General features: G+C 46.6%; 1 protein-coding gene across 1 annotated transcript in view; it reads right to left on the reverse strand.

The window, feature by feature from the left end:
- The window catches only part of PHGDH (phosphoglycerate dehydrogenase), a 33,452-nt gene extending 21,663 nt beyond the window's left edge, over positions 1-11,789 (reverse strand). Inside the window, exon 1 of the mRNA XM_015819774.1 lies at positions 11,563-11,789. Within this exon, the coding sequence (XP_015675260.1) occupies positions 11,563-11,718 (156 nt within the window). The 5' untranslated portion in view covers positions 11,719-11,789. The remainder of the gene's footprint in view (positions 1-11,562) is intronic.
- Positions 11,790-16,449: the final 4,660 nt, after the last annotated feature.

The raw sequence follows: 16,449 nt of genomic DNA on the forward strand, positions 1-16,449 counted from the left end.
ACATTGCATAAAAGTTTTGTAAAATAACTCTTTTTATGCTTTTCTACCTTTAAATTAATCTAAACATTTAATGTTACAAATGTAAATTTAATTTATATTAATTCACACATACACACCGTCCATCTACTCTTGGTCCGGCCCCCGGGTCCAATATATGAACCCATTGCGGCCCTCGAGTCAAAAAGTTTGCCCACCCCTGCTCTAGACCATGGGTCGGCAACCCGCGGCTCCAGAGCTGCATGTGGCTCTTTGAGCCTTCTCTTGTGGCTCCCAGCCTCCTCTGCCATTTGCAGAGAGAGAGAGACAGAGAGAGGCGCTTGTGCTTCCCTTCTCTCTCTCTCTCTCACACAAACACACACACACACACACACACACACACACACACACTGAGTGGGGGAAGAGGACTGGCAGACCAAGGGCAGAAGAGAGCCAGCCCAATAAGAATGTGAGTCAGCTTGTTGTGAAGCCAGCTTGCCAGGTGAGCAGAAGATTGGAGAGAGGGAGAGAAAAGGGGGGGAGAGAGAGAGGGAAGGAGACAAAGAGAGGGAGAGAGAGGGAGGGACGGAGGGAGAGAGAGAGAGAGAACTCATGCACAGCAGCCTCTATTTCTTTTTAATTAAACTCTTTAATCAAGCTCCCCCCACTCGCACGTGTGCATGCATGTTTTGCGACTCCCAGTGTTTTCTTTTCTCTGGGAAATGGGTCCAAGTGGCTCTTTGAGTGTTTAAGGTTGCCGACCCCTGCTATAGACAATCAAAACCTGAATGTCTCATCATCCATACACTTTATATAATTTCATTTGCATAATTAATTCTGATCAGGTTATTGATAATAAGGGTTATTGAAATGCAGTCCTTCTGACCACTGGAAATCTAATTCACCCATGGAATTTAGAATAACAAAACAGGATAAAAGAATTACAGAGTTGGTAGGACCTTGGAGGTCTTTACTCCAACTTCCTGCTCATGCAGGGGACTCTACCCAATTCTGGACAAATGGCTATCCAATCTCTCCTTAAAAACCTCCAGTGAAAGAGCATGTACAACCACCAGAGGCAAGCTTGCTTCTGGAAGTTATGTGTGTTCCATCACTGGAGATTAATTATGATTGTTAATGATTGTTTTCAGTGTCAGAAAATTTCTCCTTAATTCTATATCTCTTTCTGATAATCTTCCATTGTTATTTCTTGTCCTGGCCTCACATGCTTTGGAGAATAGATCAATCCCCTCTTCTCTGTAACAGCTCCTTGAATATTGGAAGATTGCTATCATGTCACCCCTAACTAACCATACCTAGTTCTTGCAATCATTCATTATACAGTTTAGCCTCCAGTCTATCTTTGTTGCTGTTTTCTGCATTCCTTCTAGTGCAGGGGTGTCAAACTGCCAGCCCGTGGGCCAGACGCGTCATCCGGAAGCCGCGCCCACCCCATTGCCGGCAATGGCAAAACCATCCCGATATGTTGCGCGACGTCACGTGACGTCGTGAGTTTGACATGTCTGTTCTAGTGCCTCAACAACTTGTTTGTATTGTGGTGACCAGAACTGGATGCAGTGCAATACAGCAGTATTTACTTCACATGATCTTGTTACTATCCCTCCGTTAATGCAGACTGCATTGGTTTTTTGGCAACTGTAGCACATTGCTGGCTCATACTTAAGTACTTAAGTAGTTGTCCACTAGTTGTCCATTAGATCCCATTCACAGCTACTGTTGTTCAGTCAAGTATTGCCTACTCTAAACCTGTTCATTTGATTTTTCTTGTCTAAGTTTAAGACCTTACTTTCTCACCATTGAATTGCATTTGATTGGATAGAGCCCAGTGGTCAAGTCTGTCAAGATCCAGATGGATCTTGAGCCTATCTTCTAAAGTGTTGGCTATTCCTTCCACCATGGTGTCGTCTGCAAATTTGATGAATTCTCCTTCTCTCGTCTCATCTAAATAATCTATGAAGATGTTGAAAAGTACTGGACCTAAGACAGAGCCTTGAGGTAACCCTCTGCACACTTTTCTCCATTTAGACGTAGTTTCATTCATATGTTAAGTGTGATTGGGTAGCCAGTTATGAATCTATCTGGTGGTGGATGCTGTCTATCTCACATTTTCCTATCTTACCAAAAAGTAGGCTGTGGTTACTTAGTGAAGTCTAAGTAATAAGTATGTGCACAGTATTTCCCCAATCCACTAATTTAGTCACTTTGTCAAAGAATGCATTAAGGTTTGTCTGGCATAATTTTTTGATAAATTCATGCTTCTCATAATCACTTTGCTTGTTCCTAGGTGCTCACAAACCCTCTGCTTGATTATCTTTTCCAGGACTTTCCCGGTACTGATGACCAGTCTGTAGTCTTCTGGATTCATTTCCCCGCTTTTCTGAAAATTGGAACCATATTAGCTCTTTTCCAGTCCCCTGGAAAAATAATGTCTCTGGTGCTCCAAAGTTTTTGAAAGATATGGTTTCCTTTTTCCAGCATTGTTCAGTCTCCATTAGCTTTTTTGAAGTGTATGCGCAGAGTTGCAGTTGACCCTTTTCTTTTTCCTGGAGCAGTACCGGACCTATGGCCACATGGCTAGCATCAGCCTGAATGACAAATGGTCTCTCTGGGTATGGGTGCCTCAGTACCGGCTCTGCGGGAAAAAGTCTTTTCAGCTTTTCAAATGCGGCTTGGCATTTCATAATCCACTTTCAGCTTATCTACCCCCTTGGTTTTTAACAAGTTCGTAATGGGAAGTGCTATCTGCGCAAAGGAGGGAATGAACTGCCTATAGAAATTGGCGAAGCCCAAGAAGATTTGTAGTTGCTTCCTGCTGCATGGGGTTTCCCATTCAAAAATGGCTCACACTTTTACTGGGTTCATTTCCACCCCCTCATGCGAGATCCGGTAGCTTAGGTAGTCAATCTTTTCTTTGTAAAATTCACACTTCGAAAGTTTAGCATATAGCTTGGCAGCACAGAATTTGTTTAGGACCAATCTGACCAATTTTACATGCTCAGCTTTCATTTCAGTGTAGATTAATCGTCCAGGTTCATCAAAACTCCTTTATACTGATGCTCATATACTACTTCGTTTATCAGTTGCATAAACACTGCAGGGGCTCCATATAATCCAAATAGGAGCACCTTAAATTGGAAGCAACCCAGGGGGGCAATTAAAAGCAGTTTTCCATTTGTCTCCTTTAATTCTGACCCAGTAATAAACCCTCCATAAGTCCAGTTTGGAAAACACATTCCACTTAGAAAGATGGGCTATCATGTCCAGTGCCCCCTCTCCCCTCAGCTCATAAGGCCAGGGTCATGGCTGGAGCGCGGGCATGGCCAGAACCGCTCGGCCCTCTGGCCATGCAGCGGACCCGGCAGCACCGCCTGCCACGAGGGAGGCGCCCGCCACAGGACTCTGGGCAAACAAAGGGTGGCCCACTGGGGAGGGACCAGAGCCACGCCTGCCCACCCACTCTTCCTCCCAACCAGATGTCCCGCTTGCTTCTTTCAGAGCTGGCCTGGCTGCAGCCTGCGCCAGAGGCAAAGATCCGTACCACGCCAAAACTGGCCATTTGCTTGGAGGTGCCAAGCTGGCGGCCGGGGGCGGCTCTGGGCAAGGCGGGCGGTGCTTTGGTAGCTCCGCATCGGCAGCTGCGGCTGGCTCTGAGAAGAAGCAAGCGGGAGGAAGGGTGGGTGGGCAGGTGCAGTTCTGGTCCCTCCCTCATGGCCACTCCCCTTAAAGTGGCAGATGGGGCTGCCGGGTCTGCCGCATGGCCAAGAGCAGCCTGAGGGCCGAGCGGCTGTGGCCAAGCCTGCGCTCCAGCTGCGACCCCAGCCTTACGAGCTGTGGGGGGAAGGGGGGTGCTGGGCCGCAGAGCCCGGACAGCCAGCAGCGAGGGGAAGCCGGACCGTCTCCTCACCGCCACACAGTGCCTGATCGAAGATTTCACCATGGGTGGCTGCCTTGCCCTGCTGGGCACCCCTCCGCAGCCTCTGTCCTCCGTGCAGAGCGAGGCCTAGGTGGCGATGGCTGGACCCCCAGCATGGCCTCTCCGCCTCCAGCCCCAGCAAGGCACTGATAGGACGGGGCCGTCGGGTAGGTTGCCAGCCAGGAGTTGGCGGCCTTTTGGGAGAGCAGAACCCCCGTCCACCTCCATGGCCCAGGTGGCCAGAGCCTTCTGACCGGGGGGCAAAGTGGTCACAGCCGGCCTTTGACTCCCAGGGGCTGCAAGAGCAACCCACAGCGTGGTGAGTAGCAGCCTACCATGGCGGGGGGAGGGAAGATTGGTGCCCCAAGGAATGGAAAGAGTGGAGCGGACAGTCCCCCGAGTCCTGGCTGAGCTGCCGCACGGATCGCCTGCCATCGCTGTTCCCCCCCCGCATGGATCGCCGTGCTGCCACTGCCATTCCCCCGCCGCACAGATCTCCTTGCTGCCGCCGTTTCCCTCCCCTGCACGGATCGCTGTGCCGCTGCCATTTTCCCCACATGGATCACCGTGCTGCTGCCACCGTTCCCCCATCCCCGCATAGATCTCCTTACCAGCGGTGCTCCGACTCAAAGAGTGGAGAGAGAGAGAGAGAGAGAGAGAGAGAGAGAGAGAGAGAGAGAGAGAGAGAGAGAGAGAGAGAGAGAGAGACCAGGCGGCACAAGCGTCCCCTGCCCCCTCCCTCTGCCAGCCCTCCATCGCCGCCACTGGAGAGAATGGAGAATGGGGGGAGGGGCTCTGTGCAGCAATGCAGAGCAGAGAAGAGCACTTGCTCACTGCCCTGCATCGCCCTGCATTTCCCTTCTCTGTTCTGGAAATGGCAGTCCCGTTTTCTGCTGCTTCTCCTACTGGGGCTCCTGTAGAGTTTGGCACACCACCATACACCACCGAAAGAATTTCTTCACTAACTTGCTTTCCAGCTGTCACATTTCTATCCTGCTGCAGGGAAACAAAGTTTGTGGGACTAAAAAAGTTCAATCAGACCTTCTAACTTTGTGAGATCTTTTTTTTTTTTTTGCGAGAAGTTGGAAGGTCTGACTGAACTTTTTCAGTCTGGCAAGCCACAGGAGTTGGTGGAGGAGGCGGGTGATCTTTGAGTTGAAGCACAAAGAAAGCCCCTCCAGTGGCGCACAGAGGTGCCTTTCAGCATCACTTCCCCCTGGCTCCGAAACAGCAAAGGAGGACTGGGCCTACCCCACCCATCCTCCATAGCATGGCAGTCTGGCTCGGGAGGGGAGTGAAAGGAAAGGTCACTGAGCAAGGAATGGCCTGGCTGGGGGCCCCTGAAGTTAGTGGGTGTGGGGCTCGTGGGGCAGCTCCTCCCCCATCTGCCTCACCTCATTGTGGTGGCAGTGGCACAAGCAGCCACAGAAGCAGTGGGCCGGCAGCCACATGAGCTCCTGCTGGACAGGGCTGTTGGTGCCGCCACTGCAAAGTGAGGCAGGTGTCATGAAAAATATAAAACATCCCCTGAAAATAAGACCTAATGCCTCTTTTGGAGGCAAAAATAAGACTGAGTCTTATTTTCAGGGAAACATGGTACATGGCACATATTTTGCAAATCACAACAGTTTAGACTTTTTCTCATGCGTATGTATTTTTCTATAATTATGTTGTTCTTTTAAATGCTGTTGTAAACGCTCTGATGTTGGGTCCCTTTTTTCTTTTAAAATTTGGTTTAATGCAGGGTTTTTTTCTAAAAAAAAAACCCCTATCTTTTATATCTATCTCAGTTCATAGTTACTGTGAAAGGTTATAGAAGAATTGTAATTCCTTGATTATGTCAGATCCCCTCAAACCTTATTCTCGGGATTCTGCGATTCTGTTGGAAGGGGGGTGGTTATACTCCGTTGGGAGGGGGAAGTCTTGTGGGCTCTGGGATGTGTTTCCTTTACTTTGTTCTTTTCACCATTGATGCATCTCTCTGGGTGTGAAAGGGGGGAGGAATGTGCCTGGGACCATCTGTCTTATCTCTACTTCGCTGGAAAGACTGGGAAGAAACTGAAATGCCTGAGAACCAAGTCTTATCGCTCCGGTTCCCATAACAATTTCACACCTGTAGATTGGCTGAAGTCAAACTGGACAGTTGGGCACCGGGGAGGGGTTTGAAAGGAGAGTTTTAATGTAATGTTTCACACAAGAATTATTCAGATCTTGCCTTGCCTTTCTCTCTTTCACTATCTCTCAATAAAAGTTCCTGTTGAAACAATGCCAGTTTCAAGACTTCTGCTTTCTTGGAAGCACTAGCTAAGGCAGGATGTTACATTAGGCAAGATCTGCAAGGTGGTCAACCCAGAGGGATCACAGCTTTACTGTGGGGACTGTGCACATGATGTCCAACCGTGGCAGCGAGCAGAAGAAGGCTGAGTGCTGGGCAGAGACCTCCACGAAGGAGAAGAGAGCTGCTCCAAGTGGAGGGAGGAAGCTGCCACCATGGCAAATCTCCCGAAGCCAAGATGGTCCATTGGCATCGGGAAAAAGGACTGGGAAGGGAGAATCGAGAAGATCACTCTCACCCGTGGAAGCAGGAAACTGGGATGGAAGAGTGAAATGAAGCTACTCTACACTGATGGTGAGGCAGGCGAAGAACCAAGCCAAATTGATTGGTTCCTAAAGCAGGCTATACACTTGATGGTGGAAGCCTTCCAGAACCTGAAAGGGCAAGAAGCCTGCAACCACAGAGAAGCAAGTGAGGAACTGTTGGAGGAGTCAGTGTGAGGGAAAAGTGAGTCCCCCATCCCCAAAATGTCAGCAGGAGGAGCGACACCCACCATGGCTACCCTAGCTCGAGCTGTGTCAGCCGGGGGTAATATCCAGAGAGTCGGCGAAAGAGGAGCTTTGTGCCTGGAACGTAAGACAGCCTCCTTGGGGTTATGTTTGATGGGGACTCTCAACAAAAGGGATTCTTCCTCACCCACGTCCTTACTTACATGCAGGAATACGGACGGGAACTTCCCAGCAAAGGTGCCAGAGTCAGGATCATCACCCTAGCCCTGGAGGGTGCCGCAGACAGATGAATGGTGACCTTACACAACGCAGATGCACCCGAGCTCCAAAACTTAAACCGCTTCAAGGCAGTGCTGAGACAATGGTTTGAAAACCCCCTAATGCAGACATGTCAAACACAAGGCCCGGGGGCCGGATGTGGCCCGCGAAGTGGTTTCATGTGGCCTGCAAAGCCATCCGGGAAACAGTGAGGGAATGGCCCTCACTGCCTTGGCCCCGGCCACCTGGGAGCCAATGTACAATTTTGTGGTGGCCATCTATGCTGAAACACATTCAGTCTTAGCTCCACAAGGCCGTCTGGAAACAGCGAGGAACCACCATTGCCTGGAAGTGGCCAGCATATGGCTACTTCACATATCCGGCTTGATGGGCTCCAGGGGAGGGGTTTCAGCAGGCACTCTTCTCACAGCGCCAAGAGGCTGAGCCAGGTGGCACAAATCTGATGAGAAGTGCAATGCTGCCTAGCCCCCATCCTGCCCAGTTTCAGCAGGCAGCAAGGTGCAAAGCTGGCGAGCTTCGAACCGCCTGGGTCAACCTCTCGGCACTGTGAGGAGAGTGCCCCGCTGCCTGGGTCAACCTCTCGGCACTGTGAGGAGAGTGCCCCAGGCAGACTGGGGGCTGGGCAGCATCGTGCTTCTTTTCAGATTTGCACCACCTGGCTCAGCCTCTCAGCGCTGTAAGGAGAGCGCCTCACTGCCTGCCGAAACCGGGCAGACTAGGGGCTGGACGGCATTGTGCAGGTAACGTTGACTCTCATGCTGCTCATGGCATCCCCTCCCCCAGAGCCCACTAAGCCAGATATGTGAAGTAGGTGAGGGCCATGTGCTGGCCACTTCCAGGCAATGGTGCATTTCTTCATTCCTCACGAAGGGTGACACCTTCCCAGCTGCGTTTCTTGCCTGTTTTTCTCCCTCCCTCATCTCAAATATTTTCCCACCACTCTGTACTTAGGAAGGAAGGAAGGAAAGAAGGAAAGGAGAGGGAGGGTCTGCCTTAGTCCTGCCCTGCTGCCCTTTCACCATCCCCTTGCCCCCTCCTCCTGGCCTATCCTGGGGGACTCTCATCCTATTGCTAAGGAAGCTTTGGATACAAAGCCGGGTCTCCTCCCATGGAGAGGAGTGGGCCTCCCTCTGACTTTGCCCTCGTACCCATCATGAGCAACCTGGCTAAGGAGAGCAAGCACAGCAGCAGCAGCTTTGAGGAGGAGGTAAGTGCAGCTGGGCTTGGTGCTGCAGGTGCTCGAGGGCCAGGCTGGGCATTTGACCTCTGCTGCCCAGGGCTCCAGGCAGCCTGCACCACCATCCAGCCTCCCCCACATGGCCTGAGAGGAATAGTGAGGCTCCTCCAGTGGACCATGCTTTGACACTTGTCCTGGTCCCACCCTCTTCTGCCAGAGACCCTCAGATCTGTCCTACTTCTGCCCAGGAGGCAGCGAGTATGGTGTGCTGGCATCCTGGGGGAAAGGGAAGCGCTTCTCCTGCCTCTTTTCTTTCTGAGAGGTCAGCAGGGACAGTCAGCCCTTTCCTGCCAAAACTTTCTTTTAGATCCTCTCCTCTCTCCCCTCCTTTTCTCTTCAGTGCATCTCCAGCTTCCAAATGCACCAATCAACTGGAGACCGGCGCTGATCCTGGGGATTCTGCTCAGCCCCCATAGCCCTACAGAACCACCGATCAGCTTGTAATCACGCGTGCCGATCCTGGGGCTACTGCTGAGCCCTGCAGCTCCAGCTGTCTCTCCCTCAGGCTTCTGCAATGCTGCCCCCACTTCAGCTCATTCCCCTCCCCACTACCACTTGTCTAGAACGGTCACGTACCACTGGCCAGCTGCTAAAGTACCACCAATGGTACACATACCACCAATTGAAAAGCCCTACTGTAGAGTAGGGTCCCCAATCTCTGTGTACCAAAAACTGGGCCTCACAAGCAGCAGCTGAGCATGCAAAGCTTCATTTGCACATGCATGGGAGCTAGGCTATGCACATGAAACCATCCCCTTCCCCCCAGCCACCACTACCATTGTCAGTCTGTGATGCCAGAAAGATTGGGGACCACTGCTATAGAAAACCCTGCTCCCTGAAATTTGGCAGGTCTCAACCCTATTAAGCCTTCTGTAAGGCACTGAAGACCTGACTTTGCCTGCAAGCACTGGGTTAAGATGAAGTGGCTGCACATCAAAAACTTGACTTGAGACCAAGTTTTTGTTTTTATGTGTTTGGTTTTAATAGTTTTAATACGTTTTTATATTATTTTAATTTTTGATTGGAAACTCACCAGAGTTTGTTATAAGATGGGCATAAAATAGTACCCTGCATAAGATGAGCCGAATAATGATGAGCAAGCATTTAAGTTTCCCTGAACACTACTTGGGAGTCAGTATGACTAACGTGTTGCAGAAAAAATGGATAAATCTAAAAACTTGTTCTAATCAGAAAAAGTATCTATACAGCTTATGTTACTCTAAAATAAATATATAAATAAACCCTCCAAGGTTTCTTATTAGTGGGGATATTTGGTATTTGAGATGTTATATAATGGAGAAAATTTGCCCATTCATAAATGCAAACAGCATAAAATAGTCATATTTGCAGGAGCAAATATCTAAGGCTAAAAGAAAAATACAGTAATTCTTCAAATAAATTAAGTGCAAAGCAATAAGCTCCAGGAATAAAACTATTCTTTCAAAATCAATTCTCTACTCCCGTGTCCATTTTATTGAAGTCAAAGGGCAGAAATTTCATATATGTGCATCATAAATCCTTTGCATGAAAAGGGCAAATAATCTAACATGCAGTATATGGTGTTGTATCACAAAGAAGAAAACAATAAGTATAGGTCCTACGCCCCTCACTTTCTCTATCCCCAGGATCCTCCCTAGACCCACACATTGCCTCCAGCTGATTTTTCTGAGCAAGTTTCAAACTGAGTCAAAAACTGCAGCAACCAAGAGTTCCTTTTTAAAAGAATCTATTTGTAGAATGGCATACTATATACAATTCACCTGCCTTTTCTTAAGCTCTGAGACTAGAAAGATATTGTGTACCATACAAGGTTTTACATAACTTCCCCATTGGGGGGGGAGAGGTTTTTCTGGCTGTTATATTGATCACTGGGAAGCAGCACATGATCAGTTTCACCCTGCATAGGACTCATCAGGCTGTGGATTTTTCTACTCCCTTGTGTCCAATAGGCAGAGCATGAGGAATATTAATTATCTACTCTTTGGGTGTCAGGGCAGGCAAGTTCCTTTCCCCTTCCACAATCTTAATATGAAGCCAAGCAAATTTTATCTCCTCACCCTTCCTCCAAAAGGAGGGGGTGGAAACAAGGACAGACAGAATTTCCCACCAACTTCCTATTTCTAACTGGCAAAATGTTCTCGGTATTAGGAACAGCCATTGGGAACAACCCAATTTCAACAATTGTTCTCAGGACTATAGCCAAGGATGAATTGGACCAGTTCCCAACCAGCTCTTAGTTCTACAATCTTCCAACATAATTGGAACAAAGGAATGAAGCAGAGTTATGCAAATCACAACAGGCTCAGGTTACCACCAGAGCTCTGCCTCCTACTGAGTTTAAAGGACAAATGGTTCATTGAGTGAGATTCACTCCCAAATCTAATCACCCCAATTCTTCAGATTCATTCTTCAATTTTCCAATAATTCCCAAAGCAATAGCAATAGCACTTAGACTTATATACCACTTCACAGTGCTTTGCAGCCCTCTCTAAGTGGTTTAAAGAGTCAGCATATTTCCCCCAACAATCTGGCTCCTCATTTTACCGACCTCAGAAGGATGGAAGGCTGAATCAACCTTGAGCCGGTGAGAAGGGAACTACCAAACTGCAGGCAGCTGGCAGTCAGCAGAAGAAGCCTGCAGTACTACATTCTAACCACTGAACCACCAATACAAAATATCTTTTAAAGAAAAACTGAAAGGTTTAGATTTGGGCCGCTAGCACATTTGGTTTACAAATTCAGCAACCTCTATTTCAGAAAACTATTCTGGAATCTCTTATTTTCTCCACTACCCAGCCAGAGAAACAGTTGCACTTTGTGCATCCAATTTCTATCCTGCGATACACATATTGTATATTGGATTTATTGTAGTCACCCGCTCTAGTGGACTCTTGGTGGCTCACAAAATATAACAGATCAAACCAAATAAAAACTAAAAAAAGCTATTAAAGAAAAGCACGACGGGGGAGGGGATTGAATTAGGAACTCTGAGCTTGAATAAACCTATTTCGCATTGCTACATCCTTAAACCTCCACCATCGGATCACAAGAGTCTAGACGGACGGGAAGACTAAAACAGCGAAGTGCTCCCTATCTCCAATCCCCTGTTACTCTTAAACGAAATGAGGAAAATATTCTAATTTTAGTCCCGGCATTCTTTACAATACAGATATGAATTCATGAACACAGCTGGAAACGGGGGAAGGCGGGAGTGGGACATAGCTCAGCCTCCCACTCTTATCTTGCCTAGCTTAACGTTTTGTTTCCCCTCTCCCGACATTGAAACTTATCCAGGGGATTGTTTAATGGCTGGAGGGGAGAAGCGAAGTAACCTCAGGTTCTTTTGTCTCACCTTGACTTCGGCCTGCAATTGTTCTTTGCTGAGGTTAATTTTCTCTAGGACTTGGATTCCGGCTGCTTCCAGGATCTGCTTGCAGCAGGGGTCCAGGCTATCGCTGATCAACACTTTAGTCAGGGTGAGCGCTCGTGCAGCTGCAGCCGGGGCCATCCTAGCTTCACCTCTTGGCTTCTTCGAAGTAGGGCTGTAGCCGCTCCTTTCCTAAGCTCTTGCAAGCGAAAAGAGGGAGAGAGCTGGTTCGCAGCGCGTGATAAAGACTCACTCGTCCTTCGTTCGATTGGAGCGGAGTGTCAAGGTCCCACCTCCTCCCCCTTTTCCTCACCAACCATAACCTTCGCCCCTCCCGTGGAATTTTCCTGCACCAGCACAAATCCTTTCATTCTTCCACCGTTGAGTGCCTTGTTGACAAAAGTAAAGTGGGCCTACAGCCAGCTGGCCTTGCTTCTCCCTAGCCACTTTTTAGTTTGCCTCTTCTTGTCTTGAGCTGACCTGAGTGCATTGCGGGGACACTTTGTTGCCCCGATGCGTGCTTGGAATGAAAAAGAATGTAGTTGGGAAAAGGGCAGAAAGCGGACTCTGCTACAAAGGGCCCGTGCTTGGCGCTCATTTTCGGGTGTAAGGCACGCTGCACCACACGAACGAGACTTGGCATTCGTCCGAAGGGAACAACACATGTCTGCGTTACGTCAGCAAAAGTCAGTAACTACCACGTCAGCAAGAATCCGTCGATGCTTTTTGCTGTCTGGAAGTCTATCCGTTCAAACCATTCAAGCCTCTGCACCCTGCAGATGTGATCTTAGCTCGTGCCTCTGAACTTGTACAGAGGCTGTGGTTGTACGACTTTCTCTCCGGCAGATGTAAGCTTCAACTGGTGATATCAAAATGCAACAATGATCATGAACGTTGCCAAAGTCATTGGACTGAAGAAGGATATAATTGCAGTCAGTCAATAACACACAAATAAATATTATTGTGAGTTGGAAGCCTTATTCAGTCAATATTCACCTGCTTGCTCTCTCTATCTCATACATATGTACAGACCTTTACAGGGAGCACTAGAATTTGTGATTTCTTAGAAGTGAAGTTTAAAACAGTTGTGAACTGCTTAATCTAAAATCTAGTTAAAATGCCCAAGTTCTTTTAAAGATTCTCTAACATATTGACTAGGTTTGTATGAGATAACTGAATTCAGACAAGTACTTGTAAACATGCTGTGTAAAACCAGGCATCAATTGGAGGGTAAATTTAGACTAAGTTATATACATTTTAGGCAGGGCTTTTTTTCTCATAGAACGCCCAGAACGGAGTTCCGGCACCTTTTTTGGATGGAACCTTGTAGGGTAGGCAAGGCGGGTTGTATGATGTGTGTGAGTTCCGGCACTTTTTTTTTTTTTTAAGAAAAAAAGCACTGATTTTAGGTGTCTGTTATAGTGATCAATAAAATCCCGTACTTGGGTCCCTATGTAATTTATAGTCATCTAAGTAATGGTTGTGGGAAGTCAGCCCTCCCTCCCCAGAGAAGGAAATATTAAAAAGACAGAATATTATATTTCCTCAAACGATCTTAAAAAGGCAAAAAAGCATGCCCAGTTTTTCTGAAAGGATTATCATATCTGCAGAGCTGGTTTCTGTTTGGGGGAGGTAGACTTGGGGCTATTAAGAAAAACTGGGCGTGCTTTTCTGCCTTTTTAAGATCCTTTGAGGAAATATAATATTCTGTCTTTTTAATATTTCCTTCCCTGGGGGGGGAACTGACTTCCCACACGATAATGCTGGAAATAACCACTCTAGAATAGCATATTAGTTGATGCATTGTCAAGATTATTCACCCAAATATGCCCTTAACACAGAGGTCCCCAACCTTTTGGGCACCAGGGACTGGTTCCGCAGAGAAAGGTTTTTCCACGGACCGGAGAGTGCATGGTTTTGTGTACTGCCTGCATCCCATGGATGGGGCTTTGCTTGTTTGTGCGGCCTGGTTGCTGGCATGCCGCTGCCTGGTACTGGTCCACGGACCGAGGGTTGGGGACCCCTGCCTTAACAGACTTGATTTTAGGACAGTTTCCAATGTAACTGAGAAGTACACATAATTGTTATACAGTAACTAAGCTGAACATCTTTTTGATTATATTTTTAAAAGGTTTGATTGGTCAAACCTGAAAATGAGAAAAACAGTGAAAAAGACTAAAAACATGACACAAAATTGCATTCCAATCAGAAAGATGGGGGAAGAAATTAAAATATGCAGTGTAATTTTTTTGCTGAAAACCCACTGAAGCAAAAAAATGTAAAATTTTAGACATAGTTACTACTTTTTTATCCCTATCTATTTTTATAGGGATTTAAATAAATGAGTCCAGGTAAACCTTGACTTATGACCACAATTGTACCAAAATTTATGTTGCTAAATGAGACAAATATTAACTGAATTTTGCCCCATTTTAAAACCTTTCTTGCCACAGTTGTAAAGTAAATCCCTGCTATTGTTAAGATAGTAAGATCATTTTTAAAATAGTAACAAGGTTGTTAAGTGAATCTGGCTTCCCCATTGACTTTGCTTGTCAGAAGGTTGCAAAAGGGGATTACATGACCCTAGAACACTGCAACCATCAAAATATGAGTCAGTGACCAAGCCTCTGAATTTTGGTTGTGTGACCATGGGATGCTGCAATGGTCATAAGTGTGAAAAATACTCATAAATCACTTTTTTCAGTGCCATTGTAACTTTGAATGGCCACTAAATGAACTGTTGTATAGCATAAATAAATTGGAATTATTATCAGCAACTTATCATCTAATGATTTGGAAAGTTTTATACTTTATTTAACTTTTACTGCAGTCGTTAACCAGCACAAGAGAATTGATATTCAAATAACCAAAAAAATCTAAAATTAAATTGACAATGTTAGGATAGTTTAAAAAAGTACATACAGACAATTAGTCTTCAGGGCAAGCCCTATTTAAAGTGCATTGCAATAATCCAACTAGGATATGGCCAGGGCATAAGTGACAATGGGCAAGCCTCCTGGTCCAGGAATGGGCATGATTGGCAAACAAGAATCTGTGGAAAGGCCCTTCCTTAGCCACAGCTGCCACTTGCTCTTCAAGCAGGAGCTGCAAGTCCATGGGAACTCTGTCCAGGGGAGTACAACCTTGGCAAAAGTCAAAGCTGATAACTTATCTGAACCAGGGCACTAAAATCCCAGAACCAGAGTTGAGCCAAAGCTAATTCCTTTTCATCCAAACCATTCCAGGCAATGGGCCAACATTGGTATAGCATCACTTGGATGGCCAGAAGTAGATATATTACTAGATTGTCAGTGGTGACATTACTTTCTATGCTGTCAAATCTCAGTGATTTCACGTAGATGTTGAAGAGATGGGGTGAAAAACCTAAGGCATCCTGCATTGCAGTGGCCTAAACTTTGCCTCTTGCCATACCCCAAGTCCTGGTGGAACTTGCCGTAGAGGAAGGAGAAAACAGTGCTCTCTACTACCATAAAACAGTGCCCCTGTTTCCAATCCTTGAACTGGCACAAAAGGTTAATATGTTGATGCTAACAAATGCTACTGAGAGATCCAGGAAGGCCAGGTTTAATGCACCACTCCTGTCTCAGGCCCTCCACAGATCATTCATAAATGCTGTCTCAGTGCAGTAGCCCAGCTGAAATCTTGACTGAAAATGGCCTAGATCAAGGGTCTTCAAACTTGGCCCTTTTATGACGTGTGGACTTCAACTCCCAGAATTCCTCAGCCAGCATGCCTGGCTGAGGAATTTTGGGAGTTGAAATCCACACGTCATAAAAAGGCTAAGTTTGAAGACCCCTGGCCTAGATAATCTTCATCCAGGGCCTGCTGAAGCTACCACCCTCTCAACAACCTTCCCTAAGAAGGGAAAGTTTAAAATTGGACAAAAATTATCTAACACTATTGGGTCAAAGGATAGCCTTTTAAGAAGGGTCCATACCACTGCATTTTTCAGTGAAGGCAGCACTATCCCCTCCATCAAAGAGACATTAATTACCTCTTGGATCTAATTGCATGCCATCTCCTATGAGCCAACCAGGAGGAGGACAGGTGGCAGAACTCAGAACACCAAGGACCTTGTCCACTTCCTTGGGAGTAATTTTGTCAAATTCTTTCGTCACTTCCTCAGTGACTTCCATAATAATTTCCATAGGATCTGCACATCTGGCATCCATGTCCAAATGAAATCAAACAATTTTATTTAGTAGATGCTGAGAATATTCCTCACAGCAGCCCTGGAAAGGTCCCCTTTCATCCTGAAAAGGCTTCCATCTGGCTATCTTTGGATACAATAAGAGCAGAGAAGTTAGTATGCTTCACTGCCCTTATCACCACAACTTAAGCCCTAGATCTTATCTGTGCTCAGTTGGCTTCACTCTTCGTGTCTGTGTGTGTGTGTGTGTGTGTGTGTGTGTGTGTGTGTGTGTGTGTGAGAGAGAGAGAGAGAGAGAGAGAGAGAGAGAGAGAGAGAGAGAGAGAGAGAGAGAGAGAGAGAGAGAGAGAGAGAGAGAGAGAGAGAGAGAGAGAGAGAGAGAGAGAGAGAGAGAGAGAGAGAGAGAGAGAGAGAGAGAGAGAATGACAGCAGAAAACCAAACCAAAATTGAAGGATGAGGGAGAAAATATATTAAAGCTTTTCTGCAAAAATAATAATAATGTGGGATTATACAGTATATGATATAGGATTATGCAAGCTCCATAAATTTGTTTTATGAGGGCATTAAGAATAATTGTTATTAAATTAAATCTTTAAATTGTCATTCAATATTAAATAATAATTTGTTAAATTATATAATCATTAAAAGTGACGATGGCATATTTCATGATTTGGGACAGGACAAGATAGAATCTGCTAAT

Source organism: Protobothrops mucrosquamatus, unplaced genomic scaffold (genome assembly GCF_001527695.2).
Source record: "Protobothrops mucrosquamatus isolate PMUCROS unplaced genomic scaffold, P.Mucros_1.0 scaffold_150, whole genome shotgun sequence".
Lineage (NCBI taxonomy): Eukaryota > Metazoa > Chordata > Lepidosauria > Squamata > Viperidae > Protobothrops > Protobothrops mucrosquamatus.